At 39.8% G+C, this 15,399-nt stretch overlaps 1 protein-coding gene across 20 annotated transcripts in view; it reads right to left on the bottom strand.

The window, feature by feature from the left end:
• TMCC1 (transmembrane and coiled-coil domain family 1) overlaps positions 1-15,399 on the bottom strand; it is a 243,240-nt gene that overhangs the window by 77,024 nt on the left and 150,817 nt on the right. For 3 of the 20 annotated variants that reach the window (XM_067043385.1, XM_067043383.1, XM_067043384.1), the window contains exon 1: positions 9,369-9,513. The exons of 13 other annotated variants lie outside the window; for them this stretch is intronic. Coding sequence is in view for 2 of the 7 variants with exons in the window: in XM_059076889.2 (XP_058932872.1) it covers positions 9,354-9,395 (42 nt within the window). In the remaining 5 variants the exon portion in view is untranslated. Of the gene's footprint in view, positions 1-9,353; positions 9,608-15,399 lie in introns of those variants that run through there. 4 more of the 20 variants (XM_059076891.2, XM_059076889.2, XM_067043386.1 and 1 more) reach the window with 4 other exon arrangements.

Below are 15,399 nucleotides of genomic sequence, written 5' to 3'. Positions count from 1 at the left end.
CTCCGCTCGCAGCAACTAGAGAAACCCCGTGCAGAGAAGCAAAGACCCAACGCAGCCAAAAATAAATAAATAAATAAATTTTTAAAAAATGTACTGCTGAAATCTAGATACCCTATGTCTTCACAATATCCCTACTACTACAGTAATCCTATTAAAAAAGGAAATGGGTCTTCCCTGGTGGCGCAGTGGTTGAGAGTCCGCCTGCCGATGCAGGGGACACGGGTTCGTGCCCCGGTTTGGGAAGATCCCACATGCCGCGGAGCAGCTGGGCCCATGAGCCATGGGTGCTAAGCCTGCGCATCCGGAGCCTGTGCTCCGCAACGGGAGAGGCCACAGCAGTGAGAGGCCCGCGTACCGCAAAAAAAAAAGGAAATGAGTTTAATCTAGGGTAATTAAACTTACAAAATCGAATGCCCTAGGAACTAGGGCTTCTTTTGTAAAGTACTTATTTATGTACTCCTAACCACTGGTTTTTAATAGTAACAATTTAATGGTAAGGAGACTGAAAATTTGTCTATTTTTCGAAGAATTAATAGCAACTAGAAAATACCTTTGTACACCAAATTTTAACATTAATAAGAAAACTGAGTTCGGTTCCCCGACGGGGAGCCAAAAAAAAAAAAAAAGAAAAAAAAAACCTGAGGCATTACAGTTTTACCTTAAGACTCTCAGTGTTTTAGAAAGTTTGGATCAAGTAAATGTTTAAAGTACATACATACACCATATGGTTACACCCATTTCACTGTACATTTTAAAATTAATTTTAAATTCCAATTTATTAATTGGTAGGCTACAGAGATTAATCTCATGTAAATTAAGGTATGCCATTCTCAGTTAAGGCAGATTTTGTTTCAGCAAAATAATGTGCAAATTAAGGATTTACATATAGAATGATATTTATTACATTTAAAAATATTATACTGGACTTCAAAGCGGCTATTTAAAGGAATCTAGAATGACTGCTTTTGAAAGTAAATAATCACCCTACCCAAAGTTATAAGGTTTTGTCTAAATCCAGATTTTCCTATATATTAGTAGTTCTAGTTTAAAGTCCAGTAAAATCCCTCATTTAACTTCTATGAGTAGTTTGTAATCAAAGAAAAATAATCAGTTAAGAAATTGCTTTTTAAATCTAATAAACTAGAAACTGAAAATATGCTAAGTTTGAGACCTGTGTCTCTGTCCATTCCTGAGTCACAGGAAAATGTGTTACTTTATTTTAAAAATCAATCTATACATGTCTGTACCTGGAGATTCTGAATCTGCTAAAATCTAAAGATCCTGAGAGGTAATCTTGTGAAACAGTCTTATTTTACAGGTGAGGAATAAAAGCTCTTGCATGTTAACTGAATCCCCAAGTTCCTATCTAGTTGTGGTAGGGCTGCGACTATAAACCAGGTCTCTTGAGCCTCAGCCTCTGGCTGATATTATTCTCCTTTTTAGAGACAACTGAGGCTCTAGTGGCACTACAGTCTAGAACCCTTGCCTCCAAGGTGAAAATGTCCACTCTGATCGTCAAAACCACAACCAGCTGGTCAGTGAGAACCAGTAAGAGTTCTGCCTTACTCTAATCCTGCTTTCATGCCCCCAAAGAAGTAATTAATTGAGTATAGTCTTTAGATCTTGCTCATTGTCTGAGGTATGAACAGCTGCCACCTGGATGTCCTGCACTTGGCTTTACTATTTCTCCCTACCCAGCTCCAAAACTCAGAGGTAATTTTTATATAATTAACTCAGTGGAGAGTTAACAGTGAGTCAAGTGATGCAAGCAATCTACCAGAGCTTGTACTGGGGAAACCTAAGAGAAACAGACAAAAATTAGATTGTTTCATATAATAACCTATATTTGATAAATCATGTATGATAAAATGTATGTATGATAAACAGAAATGATGCAGAATGTAAAAGCAGCATTAGTTTAGGAAGAAGTATGTAATAAAAGTTCCATCTTCCTCTACTGCTCTTGCAAATTTTGTGACCTAGCTGGCAGCTCTCTTCTTCACAATGAAAACAGAGCTTTTAGAAATTAAAAGAATTATCTGAATAGAGAGAACAAACTACTGGTTACCAGTTAAGGAGAGAGGAGAGGGAAGGGGGAAGAGGCACCATGGGGAGAGGGGATTAAGAGGTACAAACTACTATGTATAAAATAAATAAGCTACAAGTATATATTGTACAGCATAGGGAATATGCCAATATTTTATAATAACTATAAGTGAAGTATAACTGTTAAAAATTGTGAATCATTATGTTATATACCTGAAACTTACATAACACTATAAATCAACTATAGTCCAATATATATATATATAAAAGATTTATCTGAAGATGCAGAATTACGGTAAACTTCCTCTAGACTACTCACTCCTCCATTTCATTCACATACTAATTCATGTAGTCTTTATTTTTTAAAGATTTGTTTTCTAATTATCAGCTTCCTACTGTAGCCCATTCTGTTCCTAATAGCTCTTTTGTGAGAATTATCTTGGAGTTATTAGATCTTTCTGAACACCTCACCTCCAGTGATGGCCATTAACAGAATAAATGAAAAGCCTTTAACTCTAGGACACTTTAAAAAATTCCTGTGAACCCACCGGATAACTGTAAAATAGGATGATACAGGATCCAATTCCCTAATAAGGAAGAAGGCTTCACTTTGGTGCATCAGGGGATGTCAAAGATATTTAATATTGTTGAACTTCAACTGTGCAACAAAATATATTCTTCTCATTTTAAAATTACAAACTCTCCCTCTCCCTCTCTCTCTCTCTCTCTCTATCTATCGGTGAACTTCTCTGGGTATACTGATAATGTAAATACCTAGCAGTGTATCAGAGAGTGTATATGTTTTATACTTTGATAGAGATTACCAAGTTGTCCTCCAGAAAGATTATAGCAATTTACAATACTACCCATAGTGTAGGTGAGTGACTGTGTCAGGTCTAGGTATCAAACTTTTGTATTTTAATTAATCTGATAAGTGAATATAAGATCTCATTTTAATTATCAACTGCATTCTTTTAATTATGGGTAAACGACCATCATTTGATATGTAATTTGACCATGCATATTCCTTTTTCTGTGAGCTCCTTGCGACCCTCATAAGAATCTCTTCCCTGAACTTGCAATCAGTCCCTCGACTGATTAAATTAAAATGTCCCTAGATCTTTCAAATAGACAATATGTATGAGGAACCACTATTAAAAAAAAAAAAGCCAACTTGAATTAGGTTTCTCCACTCCCCAGAAATGACTCTGTATTAACTTTTCCTCACAAGGTTCTACCAAACAAAAAATACTGTCTTCCACTCAAGTACCAATTCTAAACAGTTTGAATTCTCTATTTATTCTCAGACTTCAAACAACCACTAAACTTTTCATTAAGAGCAGATAATAATGAAAGGACACATTCTAATCATATTTCCTGGGCTTATATATCTCAACTTTTCTTATTTTATTTGCCTGGAAAAAGAATTCTGAATTGTTCCCCAAACTATTTAAAAATCAAACACAGCCTCCTAAATATATCTAACTGGTAGAGGAATCCCTGTACTTTAGGTACTGAAATGCACATGCCGTTCATACTCACGCACACACACACACATGCACACGTGCGCTCGTGCCCCTCCCTTGCCATCAACCCCCAACCCACCCCTTACATATGGAGGTTAGGACTATAAACAAGAAGATGACAATTATGGTGATTTAGAAAGGCGCATCTCTGAGGTTGTCTTTTCTTTTTTAAAAATTAATTAATTTATATTTGGCTGCGTAGGGTCAAATTTTAAACATTTTTTTACTTATTTTATTTATATTTATGGCTGGGTTGGGTCTTCGTTTCTGTGCGAGGGCTTTCTCTAGTTTGTGGCAAGCGGGAGCCACTCTTCATCGTGGTGCACGGGCCTCTCACTATCGAGGCCTCTCTGGTTGTGGAGCACAGGCTCCAGATGCGCAGGCTCAGTAATTGTGGCTCACGGGCTCAGTTGCTCCGTGGCATGTGGGATCTTCCCAGACCAGGGCTCGAACCCACGTCCCCTGCATTCGCAGGCAGATTCTCAACCACTGCGCCACCAGGGAAGCCCTGTTTTCATTCTTATATTAAATGAGTTCATATTTGTAAAGTGCTCTGAATAGTGCCCGCACATTCAAGTGCCACTGAAGTTTATTAAATATTATAAATGAAAGAAACATCATTTTTCTCTTCTCTCTACTGAATTCTTCCTATCAGCATGATTTTTTTCCATCTCCCACCTTAAAGAAATTTCTTTTTGACTGCATTTCCTCTACCAGTTACTCCCTACTTCTCTGCTCCTTATTAGAGTAAAACTCATAAAAATGGTATAAAACTGTCTTCAAATTCCTCTCTTCCCATTCTCAAAGCCATTCAACTGGATTTTATCTCATTCTATCAAAAAATTTTTGTCAAGGTGACCAATCATTGTCACATTACTAAATCCAAAGACGAGTTCTTAGTCCTCATGTTACTTGACCTATCAGTGTGGCATGTGACACAGCTGATGCTTCCCCCCCTCCTATGAAGACTTTCTATAGTTGGCTTCCAGTACACATACTCTCATTTCCCTCCTCCCTCACAGGCTCCTCTTCCATTTCTCAAACTGGAGTGGTCAGGGCTCAGTGCTTTTTCCTCTTCTCTTCTTTACACTCATTCTCTCTCTTGATGACTTCACCTAGTCTCATGACTTAAATATCATCTAATTGTGATACCTTCTTAAATTATATTTTCAGTCTCGATGTCTCCTAAATTCCAGTCTCATACAGCCAACTGTCTATTCGACATTCCCACTTGGATATCTAATAGACACCTCAAACTGAACTCTTCCTCTTTCCCACAAAACCTGCCCAACCAGCAGACTTTTAATCTCAAGGACAAATCCATTCTTCCAGCTGTTCAAGCTAAAATCCTTGCAGTCATCAATTTCTCTCTTATAGCCAATCCATCAGAAAATCCTGTTGGTTCTACATTCAAAACACATCAAAAATCTAAATACTTCTCATTATCTTCACTTCTACTACTTTAGTCTGAGCCATGATCATATCTCGTCTGGATTACTACGATGGCCTCCTCACTGGTCTCCCTTGTTGCCATATAATCTATTCTCAATACAACAGCCAGAATGATCCTTTAAAAACCTAAGTCAAATCACGTCACTCCCCTGCTTAAATTTTTCTATGTGTCCTCCTTACACTCAAAGAGAAAACTAGTCCTTAAAAATGGCCTTCAGAGGCATACCTGATTTGGCCCTCTGTGTGGCAGATTAATAGCACAAATTCATGCAATCTAGTATGCCCTTCCCTTTACAATTTGACTTTCCCATTCCTCCCATCAAGAGATGGAATCTGGGGCTTCCCTGGTGGCGCAGTGGTTTAGAGTCCACCTGCCGATGCAGGGGACACAGGTTCGTGCCCCGGTCCGGGAGGATCCCAGATGCCGCGGAGCAGCTGGGCCCGTGAGCCATGGCCGCTGAGCCTGCGCGTCCGGAGCCTGTGCTCCGCAGCAGGAGAGACCACAACAGTGAGAGGCCCGCATACCGCAAAAAAAAAAAAAAAAAAAAAAAAAAAAAGAGGTGGAATCTATTTCTACATCCCATGATACAAGGTTTGCCCATAGACTTGTTTTGGCCCAGTGAAACATTACCAAATGTCATACAAGCAGAGACTTGAAAAGTGTCCTGGGGCTTGCTTTCTCTTGCTATACTGACACCTTCAGCAGGCTTTACATCTCAGTCACTTACAACTCCATCCTTATAGCTGTTCAGGCTAAAATCCTTGTACCACAAGGAGAGAGGCTCAGCTGTACCAACCGCCAAACATATCTTGAACCACCTAACAACTACAGTGACTCCCCAGGCAAGACCAGCACAAGAACACCTAACTGAGCCCAGCCCAAATACCTGACTCACAGAATTATGAGCAAATAAAATAGTTGTTTAAAGTCACTAAGTTTTGGGGTGCTTTGTTATATAGCAATAGATAACTGAGGCACTCAATTACACCTTTGACACCCCAATTACTACCACTCTACACTCCCTTATTCTTACTCTAGTCACACCAACCTCTTTCCTATTCCTTGTATCCATCAGGAACACTCTTGCCTTTGTTCTGTACCCTCTGTTGGGAATGCTCATTGCTCAGACAGCTGTATGGCTAACCTGCTTGCCTCTTTCAAGTCCTTCCTCAAATGTCTTCTTTAATAAGGCTTACACTTACTATCCAATTAAAAATAGCACCCCAGGGACTTCCCTGGTGGTGCAGTGGTTAAGAATCTGCCTGCCAATGCAGGGGATGCACCCATATGCCGCGAAGCAACTGAACTCATGCGCCACAACTCCTGAGCCTGCACTCTAGAGCCCACAAGCCACAACTACTGAGCCTGTGTGTCACAACTACTGAAGCCTCTGCGCCTTAGAGCCCATGCTCTACAACGAGAAGCCATCGCAACGAGAAGCACGCGCACCACAATGTAGAGTAGCCCCAGCCTGCCGCAACTAGAGAAAGCTCGTGTACAGAAACAAAGACCCAACGCAGATAAAAATAAATAAATAAATTTATCCAAAAAAAAAAGCAGCCTGCCCCCAGCACTTCTAATCTCCCTTTCCCAGCTTTATTATTTTATAGCCCACAACTCTCTAACATGCTCCTAGTTAACCTAATAGGCTTATTACTTGTTGTCATCTTCCCCAACTAGAATGTAAGCTGCATGAGGGCAGACAATCCATATCAACTCCCAAACTCTGATATACAGCAGAATCTCAATAATTGTTTGTTCAATGAACAAATGATTGGTCTATACCACCCTCTCTTTCAGATAGGATATACTGGAGCTCTGGCATTTAATAATTTCTGGCGTGAATTAAAATAATCAATGACAAATGTTTTTAAGCATTAGGTCAGAGTTCTTGATCTGTTTTCCCTCTAACAGTCTTAAGGGATATAAAACATTCTCATGAGGAGAAGGAAGGCATTTTGAGCCCTGGGAGGAGGGAAACACTGCAACATGAAACAGTCTCCTTCTGCTGCCTTATTGTACACTTCTCATCCACCATTCAAATCACTATTCTAGCTATTTCTTTTGAATGAAACTCAATTAAAAAGAAATCCCACAATTACAAAATGATGTGGGCAGAACTTTGCATCGTTCCTATGGAATCTGACTTTTACGTGGCATTCTGAGCCCTATGGAGTGATGAGATTTAGGTCAAGCAGCAGTTTGAGGGTTTAGATGGGAGGGGAGTTTTGTTTTATCTTTCAAAATTTCACCATTTAATAAAGTGACAGCCCAATGTAAAAAACAATTGTTTAAATGACAGCATCTATACAGAACCAAATGATTACACATGCTATGTTCTAAATTGTCACTGTAATTTCTGTGCATTTGTACAGAAAACCAGGGCAACTTATACAGGTGTGTGCTGCAGGGTTATTAAGAAAGGAAAGAGGAAATTATTCATCTTTAAAACTGGTCAACATCTGGGAATATTATCTTATGTACTTAAAATATAAGTTCAATATATATACAATGCCTTCTATAATATCCCACTTCCTGAAATTCTCCATTTATTTCCTAGAGTCTGATATGTTTTCCCCTCTAGAGTTTTTTTCTTCCTTCAAAATGTCTATTCTGTAGTTTTCACAAAGTGTGTTGCAACCTCATGCAAGGAGGTTATGGGTAAACCCCTATCTAGAGCAGTTTGCTGTATCCAGATAGCCATATTAAGACTTTCAGAAACTGGAGCAAGTACCTCATTTCTGAACATTTTAATCATTGTTTCAATAGGAGTATTTTAGTTCACCAGATTTGACGAATAGTTTGGGTAGGTGAGACAGAGACATGGGTAGTGAAGCAAGGAAACATAATCATTCACTCAGGTACTAAGTGTACACTTTTGGCAAGCTTCCTCTACTCATGGATTAATGCAATAAATGGAGAAAATAAAATCAATTATAAATATTTAGATTATGTTTTATGTTTCCCTCCTCTTTTTGGACTGTCAATAATGGTGAAAAAGGAGTTAACTTCTGTTTTACTATCAGTCTCCACCCCCTATCCTTTAAGGGTTTACCTACAGTGGCCGTGGCTCAGGGGCCCAGCCGCTCCGCGGCACGTGGGATCCTCCTGGACCGGGGCACGAACCCGTGTCCCCTGCATTGGCAGGCGGACTCCCAACCACTGCGCCACCAGGGAAGCCCCTGGGCTCGCATTCTTAATAAAACATAGATAAGTAAATTGACCTTTTATAACCTCAGAACAAACAGAGATGTGCCAGGGTTTTAAAATCCAAGAGACAAGAACAAACAACGGAAAAAACGGGTACAGAGCGGGGGTACAATCTGTTAATAAAGTTGGCATTTAAATTATCAACCTTAAGGAATAAGAGAGTAATTTAATATCAAACTTCAGGGTGAAAAATCTGTTTGGATCTTAAATCCAATGGCTCACACCAAACAATATTAATAAACGTTAGCTTTAGAATCAGGTAAATCTACAAAGAATCTGCTTTGCTTTAGCATTTATCTCAGAAAATATCTATGCATCACTTATAAAGCCAACACCAAAAAACCACGGTAAAATCAAGCTATAGGCAAGGTTTTGTACGCATGACTTGGATGAAATGTGAAAACGGTGGTTGTGTTGCATAAAGCTGGATCACCCTCCCATCTAGCTGTATCTCAGGGACTTGCTCTGGTGATCTGAAGACATGAACTTAGCACCAAGATACGTGCATACTGCTTTACAATTCAGAAAATTGCCAAGTCTTGGGGAAAAATACACTGAAAACAAGTAGCTGAATAGTAAGAACCGTTTTTGTTTCTTTTTTAAATGTGAGAAATATTTCAAATGGTTTTAATCCAAATTCTCATTTGTTATGCATGCCTGGCATCTCCAAATTTAACCCAAGCTTTTCCCAAGCTGCCAAAGGCAAACGAAACTCTTGTTCATTGAAGAAAACACTTATTTTTGGATAACTATTTAGCCTGAGAGAGTGAGGATGACATTTACTCTGCACTGAAACAGCCCATCCTACGGGAGAATGGGGACACTCTGGTATGATCTGAGCATGACCACACAGCCAAAGAACACCCTGTGCATTCTGCCTAAACACCTATGGGTAAAATGAACAACTAGGAAACACATAATATGCTTCTCAGTTACTGCAGCCTCACACAAGTCAGACCCAAAATAGCAAATACCCGTGGCTGAGATCTACTGCTGAAAAACGCTAAGTTTCAGCAGCTCACAGCATTTCCTGTGTCTGTCTATTCAACCAGCCCCCACTTAAAGCTGTAGAATTATAAGATTAAGGAAGAGATTTTTTTAAAAAGACAGATACACACACATATACAACATACGGTTTCCGAGGAGAGTGAGGGTTCCATGCTGGTGAGGGAGAAGGAGGAGGAATGTGTCGAATAATCCTCGGGTTTCTCCCAGATTTGAACATGCTGTACTGTGGCATGAGGTCAGCAGAGACTGACACCAGCCCTGTGAGGCTGAATTCTACCCTGACAAAGCAGTATCACTGTAATATGAAGCAAGAGGATCCAGGGCATGTTGGCCGGTGTACAGAGTGGCTGTTCTAGAAAGTAATGGCAATTCCAAAACAAGAGATCTATGCTGTCACATGAGATAATCTTCAGCCCAGTTAAGCAATAAGCACCCAAAATACATTGAATCCCAAACACAGGCAGCTCAAAGCATCAGGAAAATACTTTTTTCCTCAAACCTATTTTGTGTCTGGAGGAAATGAACATGAAGTGGGAAATTTGAAGAACTATTGGTTACTTTGTTTCGTATCACAAATAATATACTGATTCCATTCTAAGATGAGGCACAGTCTCTTGGCCACTGTGACCTAGCTGAGGAGCCCCAAAACTTCTCTGTGACTTTACAAGGAAGAAGGGAGAATATTCTGAAAAAATATTTCTGGTAATAGATATATGCTGGAACTTAAGGTATGGTTAAAAAACTTCATTTCTCACATATACCCAAAAAGCAGAGGTTCCTACAAACCTAATGCATATTATTGTTTCTTTTTAGGTCACCAAGAATGTATATAACTGTACTGTTAGAAATTCTTCCCTGAAATAAGGGGAACACACAAAAAAAGGTCCTAAATAGAAAAAGGAACCAGAAGATGGAATTTCTGTCAAGAGAAACCAAAGGACAATGTATATGATCCTTTACATTTTGTGGTCTCCCTTACATTATGAAAGTTTTACTCTAGACCAAAAGTGACCCAATCCTTTTATCATTCTCAAAAAGACAAAACCATGGTGAAAAGAATGAATTATGAATTATGGATTAATGGTGGGGTTAGGTGTGACTACCAAGGCAGTCTTTCAGAGTGATGGAACACATGAACACACACATGTACATGCAAAATTAGCACACAGCATCAGCTTTCTCTCAAATCTCTCTCAAGTTTTCTTCTGAATCCCAGTTCTGCCATTTCTGAGAAGCACAGCAGTATAAATGAAAACAACTCAGGCCTTCGTAATTTCTGAGACTCTTACCTCCTCTTCAAGTGCTTCAGACTGCCTCACATAAAGCATGAGCCCAATGTATATTAGCTACCTTTCCTATTCATATTTGCATCACAGATCTATTCTCATAGACACCAATCACCATGGGTTTCTATGCAGAAACTGAAAGTTTGCAAATCAGAATTAGAGTTCAAAGTTCTTTGCTTCCCCTGTGCCAGCTGACGACATCTCCAACAGATAAACTGCATCAAAGAGAAGCATGTCTACTGCTTGTTAATTTAGTAGCAGCAGCAGCACGAGGACAACTAAAGCCTGAACTTTGTACTTGTTGTCAAGAAGAAAATGGCATAGCATAAATCAATGAATAAAAACTGTTCTGCTCTTGTATTCTTTTCCGGTCTTTCTGTACTCTTTTTCTGGTCTATTAGTCTTATATTTCCAAATAATATTTCTCAACTCAACCATGGGAAGGATAAGAAGTGTGAAAAGAGCTGAGAGATCAAAGCTATGAAGCACTCCAGACCTGCTTAGTTCCATATTTGGAAATTAATCATAGACACTTTATTGGTGGGGTGAGAAGGGTCTACAAAGGGTATGAATATGAGAATTAATTCTAAGAAGTGACATCCTCTTGGTTCAAAGCAAAGTCTACCCATCTCCACAAACTATAGTACTATTTTGGCCTCTTGTACTCACCTCCGCTTTCCACTCAGACATCATTACCTCACCAGTGTTCTGTCTTCCCTCTGTCTCCTGAAGAAAAATGTCCAAGATTCAAGAAGACACATGGATAAACTATTATATGACTGTGCTTCATAACATTTAGCTCTTCTGGGACTTACAAGTTAATCAAGTGGGATATACCTATGACCTTATTAACACATGGTAGTGTTCTACCTCACCAATGAGATCACCAATCTCAGGACTAATCAATCATCTCTTTGGAATTACACCTTAAGCTTTCACATATAATAAATTAAATCTTACTGGTGCTACCCTATTCCTTCCCCCTCCTCTGCCCACCAGGATCTACTATCTTTCAAGACAAACTCAAGGTGGTATAAAGAAATCATGCAGAACTGGATTAGAATCACGACTCCACTGATTACTGACTGTGCAACTTTCATAACCACTGAACATCAGTTTCTTCATCAAAATAAGAATACAGCACATCCTTCAGAATTGTTTTGAGCACTGACACACATACTATCAGGTGCTACTACTACTACTACAGTGAATAAAACCAAATTTCAAGAATAAACTCTTCTATGTACATGGCTCTTTACGGAAGTTTTCAAAGTAATTAATTTAATATAATCTCCATTTTACAAAAAAGGAGGTTGAGGCTTGTACAAGGTCTGGAATATGGTAGGGCCTCTGAAAATATCACCTATTATTCTTTTTTTTTTTTAGATTTTTTGTTGTTGTTGATGTGGATCATTTTTAAAGTCTTTATTGAATTTGTTACATCATTGCTTCTGTTTTATGTTTTGGGTGTTTTGGCCCCGAAGCACATGGGAACTTAGCTCCCTGACCAGGGATGGAACCTGAACCCCCTGCATTGGAAGTTGAAGTCTTAACCACTGGACCACCAGAGAAGTCCCTATCAGCTACTATTCTGAAGGCTGACTTACTCAGGTTACATAACTAGTGTAGGTTAGGATTAGAATGGAGGAATTCTGACTCTTCACTAACATTTTTTTTTTTAATTGATTTTTGGCTGTGTTGGGTCTTCGTCGCTGCGCGGGCTTTCTCTAGTTGTGGCGAGCAGGGGCTACTCGTTATGGTGCGCGGGCTTCTTCTCATTGCGGTGGCTTCTCTTGTTGCGGAGCATGGGCTCTAGGCTCGCGGGCTTCAGTAGCAGCATGTGGGCTCAGTAGCTGTCGCTCACAGGCTCTAGAGCGCAGGCTCAGCAGTTATGGTGCATGGGCTTAGCTGCCCCGAGGCATGGGGGATCTTCCCGGAGCAGGGCTCGAACCCGTGTCCCCTGCATTGGCAGGCGGATTCTTAACCAATGCGCCAGCAGGGAAGCCCTAAAGCACCTTTTAAAAACTGATTTTCTGTTACTCATGGCACCCATTTCTCTTTCCGTTTTTTCGGTGTGGCCACTGGGACTCTCCAGTGCCAGTGGCGGGGGGAGGGGGAGTTAGGCTTGCTTTGGCTTTGTGTCTGTGACATGAGTGGGAACAGGATGATCTGAGCCTGGCAGCGAGGTCTGCGTGATGGGGGTGGTGGTGCAAGTTCAGAGCCCAGTCAAGGTGGGGTTAGGATTGGTTTGCGCTGCTGTCCGTGATGACGGGTTCCTTGGCCAGCAGGACGCAGCGGTTCAGCTCCTCTTGGCCCTGGGAGGCACCCGCATCCTGCAACCACTAAGGCAGGAGCGCCGGGGTCCCGGGTCCCGGGTCCCACCGCCTGCGAGTACAGGCGTCCTCTGCCTTCACTAACATTCTTTCCACTATTTTGCATTCAGTTATTTGCAACCATTTCTGTGCTTCTGTGTTTACTTGGAGGAAATAAAATTATATTTCTCATGCTCTAGCTCTGTCATTTATTTTTTCTACATTGGCTTTCTTTATCTTATAAATTTACAGCAGCTTTTGCATACTTAAAGTTCCCTCAAAGTTTCTCTGTACATTCATCTTAATAACTGAAGATTCCATGACTTATTTCAACAAAAGAAGGTAAGACCATCAGGTCATTTCTTGATAGACTTCTAACACTACAACTTAACTCTGAATTCCTCCTCAGCAGATATCTCATCTATTACTTACGGTTTCCAACGGTCTGCCATGGGGAAAGGAGTCTCTGATCTAAATATCTTTTTTTTTTAATATTTATTTTACTTATGTATTATTTTTATGGCTGCGCCAGGTCATAGTTGTGGCATGCGGGATCTTTGTTGCAGCATGCAGACTTCTTAGTTGTGGCATACATGTGGGATCTAGTTCCCAGACCAGGGATCAAACCCAGGCCCCCTGCATTAGGAGCATGGAGTCTTACCCACTGGACCACCAGGGAAGTCCCTGGTCTAAATATCTTGACCTCACACTCTTCACATAATTTACCTAGAAGCCAGATCAGAATTCTTTCATTTCTGCCATTTACATCTCTCCTTTTAAAGCAATGCTTAAGAATCATTTCCTTTGCCAAGACAACTCAATAGTCTTTTCAACAAATGATACTGGGACAAGTGGCTATCAACATGCAAAAGAATGAAGTTGGATTCTTCCTCACACAATATACAAAAATTAACTCAAAATGAATCGAGGATCTAAATGTAAGACCTAAAACTATGAAACTTTTAGAAGAAAACATGGGTGTAAATCTTCATGACCTTGGAATTTAGTCAATGGTTTCTTAGATATGACACCAAAAGCATAAGCCACAAAAGAAAAAAAGTAGATAAAACAGACCAAACTTCAAAGGACACCATTAAGAAATTGGAGACAACCCACAGAATGGGAATAAATTTTTGCAACTCATAAGCGTTATAAGGGACTTGTACATAGAATATATAAAGAACCATTACAACTAAATATTAGAGAGAAAACCCAACTTAGAAATGGGCAAAGGACCTGAAGAGACATTTCTCAAAAGAAGACTGACAAATGGCCAATATGCACATGAAAAGATGCTCAACATCATTAGCCATTAGCGAAATGCAAATCAAAACCACACTGAGATACCACTTCACACCTAACTAGGATGGCGATAATAAAAAAGAGAGACAATACTAGCATTGGTGAGAATGTAGAGAAAATGGAACCCTCATAGACTGCTGGTAGGAATGTAAAATGGTGCACTTCCTTGGTAAACTAAACAGTCTGGCAGTTCCTCAAATGATTAAACAGAGTTACCAAATGATCCAACAATTCCACTCCTAGGCACATGCCCAAGAGAAATAAAGACAAATGTCCATACAAAAACTTGTGCACAGATATTCACAACAGCATTATTCATTGTATCAAAAAAGTAGAAACAACTCAAATGTCCATCAACTGATGAATGAATATATAAAATGTGATATATCCATATAATTGAATATTATTTGGCAATAATAAGGAAATACTGATATACAGCATACAGTATAATCTTATAAATTTATTTATTTTTATTTATTTATTATTTTTGGCTGTGTAGGTTCTTCGTTGCTGTGCGCGGGCTTTCTCTAGTTGCAGCAAGCAGGCGCTACTCTTGAGATGTGCAGGTGTTGCAGTGTGCGAGCTTCTCATTGCGGTGGCTTCTCTTGTTGCGGAGCACGGGCTCTAGGTGCGAGGGCTTCAGTAGTTGTGGCTCGTGGGCTCTAGAGTGCAGGCTCAGTAGTTGTGGCACACGGGCTTAGTTGCTCTGCGGCATGTGGGATCTTCCCGGACCAGGGCTCGAACCCGTGTCCCCTGCATTGCCAGGTGGACTCCTAACCACTGCGCCACCAGGGAAGCCCCACACAGTATAATCTTGAAAACAGTATGCTAAATTAAAGAAGTTAGTCACAAAGGACCATATATTTTATGATGTGATTTGTATAAAATGTCCAGAACATGCAAATATATAGAGACAGAAACTAGATTAGTGGTTGCCTAGGGCTGGGGTGAATGGGAAGATTGGGCAGTGATGGCTAAGATGTATGGGGTTTCTTTTTTGTGTAATAAAAATGTTCTAAAATTAATTGTGGTGATGGTTGCAAAACTCTGAATAAGGTAAAAATCATAGAATTGTAGAGCTTCAATGGGTGAACTGTATAGTTTGTGATTATACTTTTAAAAAACTGTTAAAACCTGTTGTAAAGCTGTTAAAACTTAAAATCATTCCTTGATGAAATACTTCTAACAGGACTTGTGCCCTCCTCAACCACCCCAACTCTTAAGATCAATACAGGTTTACTGCATAGATGTACTTG

The sequence above is a fragment of the Kogia breviceps genome, chromosome 10, assembly GCF_026419965.1.
Source record: "Kogia breviceps isolate mKogBre1 chromosome 10, mKogBre1 haplotype 1, whole genome shotgun sequence".
Lineage (NCBI taxonomy): Eukaryota > Metazoa > Chordata > Mammalia > Artiodactyla > Physeteridae > Kogia > Kogia breviceps.
This window is presented reverse-complemented; position numbering and strand designations above follow the sequence as displayed.